The sequence below is a fragment of the Diplotaxodon limnothrissa genome, linkage group LG22 (genome assembly GCF_057381915.1).
Source record: "Diplotaxodon limnothrissa isolate DT_005_m linkage group LG22, D_limnothrissa_male_GT1.1, whole genome shotgun sequence".
NCBI lineage: Eukaryota > Metazoa > Chordata > Actinopteri > Cichliformes > Cichlidae > Diplotaxodon > Diplotaxodon limnothrissa.
The window spans coordinates 26,014,228-26,021,544 of NC_140616.1; the positions used below are offsets into that span (position 1 = coordinate 26,014,228).

General features: G+C 39.7%; 1 protein-coding gene across 1 annotated transcript; it reads right to left on the reverse strand.

Annotated features, from left to right (window-relative positions):
• Positions 1-805: 805 nt before the first annotated feature.
• Positions 806-6,637, reverse strand: LOC146610036 (ubiquitin carboxyl-terminal hydrolase 29-like). Its single transcript, XM_085346165.1, has 16 exons — positions 6,602-6,637; positions 5,019-5,099; positions 4,765-4,820; positions 4,429-4,501; positions 4,236-4,319; positions 3,680-3,735; positions 3,379-3,435; positions 3,153-3,284; positions 2,938-3,061; positions 2,701-2,852; positions 2,496-2,595; positions 2,279-2,355; positions 1,993-2,101; positions 1,325-1,382; positions 999-1,156; positions 806-901 (listed from the first exon to the last, which is right to left on the reverse strand). Exons 1-16 carry the CDS (start codon positions 6,635-6,637, stop codon positions 806-808), a joined length of 1,449 nt encoding a protein of 482 aa, XP_085202291.1.
• Between the last annotated feature and the right edge of the window lie 680 nt (positions 6,638-7,317).

Below are 7,317 nucleotides of genomic sequence, written 5' to 3' on the forward strand. Positions count from 1 at the left end.
TCAGTTTGTTGAACAATCTAAATGATTCAGAAACTTCTGTGACATCAACTTAACTAAGGCTCATTACAAATTTCACAAAACACTGCTGAATACTTTTAATATTTTTTTATTAGTTATTTTTGTTTTTGTTGTTATTTTGATTTTAATAAAACAAAATAAAATAAAGAATTAAATCATTTCTTTGGTTTTTAAATTTAATTTATTTTACAAATAAATTAATAATAATATTAATAATAATAACAACAAATTAGTGCTGTCAGTGTTAACGTCATTTTACCTAATGACGTTAACGCTGACAGCACTAATTTGTTGTTCCCAGAGAGCAAGCCAAACACTGGTCCAGAAAAGGACGATCTCTAGTAGATTTTGTTTTAACCTCCTAGGACCTGGTGTCCACATATGTAGACATAACATTTTGGGTTGTCTAGACCAAAATACAAAATTTTGCTCTTCAAAAACCTGATATCCACTTATGAGGGAGGACATGACACTGCCACTGTTCAATCGAAATTTAAAATGAATGTCCTCATATGTGGATCTCATTCTTTTGAGAAACAAAAAAAAGATAGTCTGAATCTGATGTCTTGGTTTTTACCTTCATCGGGTCCCAATCAACCTAAATGGCACAGAGAAATTAAAAATGCATGCCATGAAAGTTCAGGTCTTAGGAGGTTAAAAATGTCCCTGCTGATGAGACCAGTGAATGTGGGGCGACGGTGGCAAGAAAAAACTCCCTCCTGGAGGAAGAAATCTTGGGAGGACCAGGCTCTCTGGCAGGACCCTCCCTCCTGAGGGCAATACTTACCTATACTTGTCCTCCAGTGTGCGATGGTGGGCTGGGACGACTGCTTTTCCTTCTCAGCATGATGATGACCTTAACTTCCTTCCTTCCTTCCATTTCCTGTTTCAGAACTGAGAATGAAGACAAAACTGGTTAACAAGGTAACAGGACATTTAAAAATTCTCTCACTTCAGGATGAGATGCTGTGTCTTCTTACGTTTCTCTTGTAAAACAGGATGTAGGCCGACTGCTGCTGTTCCTCACAAACTGCAGATCCAGTTGTGTGGAGCACCTGTGCGTCATTATAGGTGAGCCAGCGATCTGATGTAGAGTGCTGACTCTCCTCAGGATGGACAGAACTACAGATGTAGTGTCCTGAAATCACATTAAGACAAATGAATCCAACTTCTGGAAGTCAACTGATTCAAGCAAACAGTGATTTTGACTTAGTGCTTCTTAGAACATCAAAAGCTTTTGTGTGTGAGTCCTTCACTGAAAAGTAGCAAGTTTCATTTTCTGTTTGTCACAAGTCTGTTGTTTTACCTGACTCTGTGCCTCCATAATGACTGATGATGCTGCAAAGACTATAACAGCCACCACCCTGAGAAGGAACAAATCCAAAGAGTGTTAGTTTCATAAAGTCTCACATCAGAGCCATAATTAAGCTGATTTGCTGAGGCTACGTCCACACTAATGCGTTTTCGTTTGAAAACGCATCGTTTTCTCTCCGCTTTGACCTCCCGTCCACACCGAGACGGCGTTTTCCTCAAGGAAAAACACAGCATCTTGAAAACGCTCTCGAAAACGCATACATTTCAAAACGGAGTTGTCCCATCGCAGTGTGGACACTCGAAAACGCAGACTTTCTAAAACGATGACGCATTTTGGTCATGTGATGCAGTCATGTGAGCAATTAAACAAAGATAAGCCGAGTGCATTAGACAGCAGTTGTTTTGATTGCTCTCAACTTTGACAGCCCTAAAAAAGATTAATATCAGTTTGTACATGCTCCGGATAGCTTTTCTTCAAATTCTGTAATTCTCACTCACTTTTGCGCATGCGCAGGACTGGAACGTAAGCGTTTTCGGCCGTTTCAATGCAGACGCACAACTATTTGAAAATGACTGAAAACGCCAGTGTGGACACGGAGTTTTCAAATCTATCCGGGCTAGTGTGGACGTAGCCTGAGACGTTCTGCAGTCTGTTTTTACCTGATTGGATGGCACCACCAAGTCCCTCTGCAGCCTGACGGGGTCATCCACCTTCTTAATCTTGTAGGTTTGTGTAAAGCCAAACCTCTTCAGATGCAAGATCAGAACTCTGGCAGAAAAGAAAAAAAACACAAACAAGGTAGAAAATAAGAAGAATGAGTGTCAAACACAAACAGAAGATGGGAGAAAACGACTGCTCAAGTATTGTCTCGAAAAACTCTGATATTTGATGCGCCACAGTTTGGAAACCTGGTCAGTCGATCAATTCTGATGTGACCTTACTCACCTTGGCAGTGTATCAAAAGACGACTTCAGTTCTGAGGCCGTCCCTCCACAATCACAGCGAAATTCTATTTCTTGTTCCTGAGCAACAGCACAGAGAAAACAGGCTTTATGGTAGAAAGAAATCTCAACATATGCACACACACATGCACACAAACACTAACAAAAAAGGTGTGTTAAGATCGCTGATACGACAACTCTATTGGAATTTGTGATCTTACCTTCAAGTATGTCTCTAACATGTTTATAATAGACCCCTCTGGAACAAGGTCTAGAGACAAGCTGGTGAATTCCTCTTGCTGTGATGATTGGTGACCGCAGCTACACATTTCAGGAGTAACGTAGTTAAAGTAAAGATCAGGTACGTGGAAAAGAGGTATATGAAAATATTGCAACCAGCTCTGCGTTTCTGAAAGACAGGCTTACCTCTTGCATGTCCTCATGTTTTCCATTTTAAAAATGTGATGGTCTTCTACTGGGCAGCTATAACTTTGGCCCAGGAGAGCTGCGTTCCTCTCCAGGTGAGGTGTGAGCCTTTTGACCTCATCGAGGAATAATGTTAGGAATTCATGAGCGTCCTGAAAGAAAAGCAGAGAGATTTAAAACAGTACATCAAAATCAGAAGGTAAAGCAAAAAACGAAATGTCCAAATAGCTGACGCACTTTCTGTGCACTGCCGGTGTATTCAGGAGCTTGACTGCTGAATGCCTTCTTAAAAGCTCTTAGGTGGTGATCTTTAAGGCCATAATCTGTTGACTCGTGACAGTCCCTGACATCAATAAGCCTTCTGTAGAAAGGAAGGGTAAACAGACATTTCTGCTGTTAGATCTCTTTGTTCTTCAGGTTTTTGAAGAAAGTAGAAGGTTGACGTAGCGCACCTTAAGAGCTGAGCTTCTGGATCTGTGCTCCACAAAACCCCCTGACGCCTGATGTCTCTTATGAACTCCTCAATGTTGAGGAGGCTCTGCAGGCAGGAGTTCATGTAGCAGGTGTTTCCGATGTTTGGAAACCTGACACACACGCGCAACGTTTACAGTATCAGTGTAAAATAATTCATTTTCTCCACTTTGACAAAGTGAGTCTTTGTGCACCACGTGTACTCACCCGAAGCAGTCTATAGTCCCAGTTTGACTTTCTATTTTTTTCCCACCGCATGCTACACTGCTCCAAAAAGGTAAAAACACAAACACAAAATTAGGAAAGATGTCAAGATTCTGAGCAGTGTATGCGCATGTATGCATGAGCTTTGAAGTTGAAACATTTTGGAGGACGTCCAAAAGTAGTAAAAAAGATGTAAATACACAAGGTGGAAGAAAAATGCCAATAAAAGGGAAATAAAACAGCTCCAACTAAACCACTGCTATAAATATCTCCAGCAGCATTAAAGAGTGGCGCATTTCTTTACCTCTGATGAGACGTAGAAGGAATTTCCTTCTCTGCCACGTTTTGTTTGTGTAATTTCTGTTTAGAAACAAGAAAACCAACATCAGTAATGGCATAAAACAAACATACCAAGGGAGTCTCTCCATGAAAAGTGTCCAGTTAGAAAATTTGGTATTATTTCATATTATTTATCACTTTAGTGAGCTGTCAGCTCATGAAGCAGATATATAGGAATATCTTTAAATAAATTAAAAACAATTTATTCATGCTTTAAATTGAGTTTTAAAGTTTGTCCTATGAAATACAAAATCCTTCATTTGGTTTTGATCAAAATTCAGTTTTTACAGAAATCATCCATCAAGCTTCATTAAAAGATTCAAAAATGCTTATTTACCATAAAAAATATTTAGAGAAACATCCTGCAAGTCTCTTCAAACTTACCTTTCTGTGAAAAAAAAAACTTTAAACATCTTTGAACTTAATTTGAGGACATGGATGTGCTAAATTGCTCTTAATTCTTCGCATTTAACTGTGGTGAGTAAATGCTTGATGACAGTGACTCTTTCCATAAAACATACCTTCCAGAATTTAAAAAGAAACCAGCGACACTTTTTTTGTGTCTTCACAGTGTTGCTCTCTGCCTCTGCATCGCTGTCAGTTTGCTGCAGAGGACGAACAAACATAAGTTTATTAAAAAAGTAAAGTCACTTTAAATTAACAAGTGCAATTTAAAGAGAATGTGCATTTCATATGTTTCGTGTAAAAGCAAACCGAGGAACAGCAGAGGTGTCTCCATTTTCTCTTCTTCTTTTGACCATTTTCAGCAACACAAGCATCCGGGATGCTGATGAGGACAAAAGTGTAAATGTTATTTTTCAAAGTGGAAATTTTTAACAAGGAGTACATGCTGGAGATTGCAGATAAAAATTAATAACTGTAATGGAACAAAATCATGTATTTTGTACATTTACACTCTACATTTTCAAACGCTAATCTCTGAATCAATAGAAATTATAGACAAGACTAGAAGTAGTAAAAAAGATGTAAATACAAAACACCCTGCTATAAATATCTCCAGCAGCATTAAAGAGCGGCGCATTTCTTTACCTCTGATGAGACGTAGAAGGAATTTCCTTCTCTGCCACGTTTTGTTTGTGTGATTTCTGTTTAGAAACAAGAAAAGCAACATCAGTAATGGCATAAAACAAAGTATATGGTAAGAAAATACAATATCCTTCATTTGGATTCAAAATTCAGTTTTTACAGAAATCATCCAAGAAGCTTCCTTAAAAGTTTCAAAAATGCTTATTTACCATAAGAAAACATTCAGAGAAATGTGCTGCGAGTCTCTTCAAACTTACCTTTCTGTGAAAAAGAAGTTTAAACATCTTTGGACTTGATGTGATCGCAGCCAAAATCTCCTCAGCTTTGCAAAAGTTCAACTGAAAACAAGCAGTCAAAGGTTGTATATTTATAAACTTTCAGCATAGAACGTTCATACCCTGAACAGCAAACATCAGCATTATGATGTATGGGGCTCATTTGCATATTTTGGAATGTATGCTCATTTGAACTGTATGGTGCTCGTCTCCAAGCAACTGCTACAAAAACAGGTCAAGTCAAGTGGCTTTTATTGTCATTTTAACCACGTGCAGAGGTACTGTACAGAGTGAAATGAGACCGCGTTCCTCCGAGACCCTGGTGCTATATATGACATATACGGACAAACCCAGGACTACATAAAGTGCAGTGTGCATAAATTGCAAAAATAAACAAGACAAAACAGTGCAAAACTAGACAGAACAGGACGATACAGACACAAGACAATGGAAATGTGCAAAATGCTGAGTATTGTGCAAAAGTAACTTGGTGTCTGTATGTATGTGTATGAGTGTGAGATACTGCAGATAAGTGCTTGGTAGTGACATGTGTGAAGGTGTGCGTGTGCCAGTGCAGTCACTGAGTGTTCAGGGGTCTGACGGCTTGTGGGAAGAAACTTTTCCGTAGTTTGGTAGCGAGGGCCCGGATGTTCTGGGACCTCTTTCCAGAAGGCAGCAGGGTGAAGAGTGTGTTTGAAGGCTGTGTGGGGTCCTCCAGCAAGCGGGTGTTATAAGGAGGGGAGAGGGACTCCAATGATCTTCTCAGCTGCTCTCACAATCCGTTGTAGGGTACTGCGATCTAATACGCTGCAGTTACCATACCAGACAGTGATGCAGCTACTTAGGATGCTCTTGTTAGTCCCACTGTAAAAGGTGGTGAGAATGGATGGTGGGAGATGGGCTTTCCTCAGCTTCTGCTTGAAGTAGAGACGCTGCTGGGCCTTCTTGGTTATGGAGCTGGTGTTGAGGGAGCAGGAGAGGTTCTCCGCCAGGTGGACACCAAGAAATCTGGTGCTCTTGACGACCTCCACAGAGGATCCATTCATGTTAAGTGGGCAGTGATCCCACTGTGCTCTCCTGAAGTCAACAATCTCTTTTGTTTTGTCCACGTTCACAGACAGGTTGTTGACTCTACACCTCTACAGATGGCCCGCAGTGCAACCCTTCAGCTTCCTACTAGATTCACCTATATACAAATTTAAAGACCTAGGAGACTTACTTCTCGTCACAGAGTTGTAGCATTCACAAGATTTTCAGAAAACTTGAACTCAAGGTCAAGGTCACTGATATTCAAACTGACCCCAGAACTTTAGTAGATGCACCAATGGTATCAATTCAAAATCCTACGCTTCTCGTTCCATTTTTATTTCACTATCTGTAACTAAGACAAATAAACAGTATTTGAGACACAAGTCACTATTAAAGTGGTTCGTGAGACTCCACATCTGATAACAGTATAACACACTGCTTATTTATGTAAAATTGTCATCAATAAATGTGTTCAAAACAGAAGCTACACTGGCTTTAAAAGTTTTTGTTAACTCTGACTACCTGTCTGCTCTTACCTGTTTCTTTTGCTCTCTGCTGTCTTCATCCTCCATCCAACTCTACATTGTATTGTTAGGGATGACATGATGAAACTGAAGGGTGTCTGGGCACCGAAAAAAGAAAAGAAGAGAGATTGGATTAGGCTGCAGCTGGCGTGCCATTCTCTCACTTCAGGATGAGATGCTGTGTCTTCTTACGTTAATCTTGTAAAACAGGATGTAGGCTGAGTGCTGCTGTTCCTCACAAGCTGCAGATCTAGTTGTGTGCAGCACCTGTGCGTCATTATAGGTGAGCCAAGGATGTAGAGTGTGGACTCTCCTCGGGACGGACAGAATTACAGATGCAGCAGCTGTTTCCGATGTATGGAAACCTGACACACAAACAAAAGTTTACAGTATCAGTGTAAAATAATTCATTTTGTCCAGGTTGAGAAGGTGAGCTTTGGTCCTTGTGCACCACGTGTACTCACCTGAAGCCGTCTGTAGTCTGAATTTTATTTTCCATTATTTATCCACCGCCCAAATGTTTCACTGCGCTACTGCAAAAAGGTAAAAACACAAACACACAATTAGACACTGAGCACTGGATGTGCATGCATGCATGAGCTTTGAAGTTTAAACTTTTTTTTATCATCAACAATTTTTATTTATTTCATTTTAAACTTCAATAACAGAGCTTAAGGATAACTACATAAATAAATAGTTTAAAAACAAACAAACAAAAACAAAACACA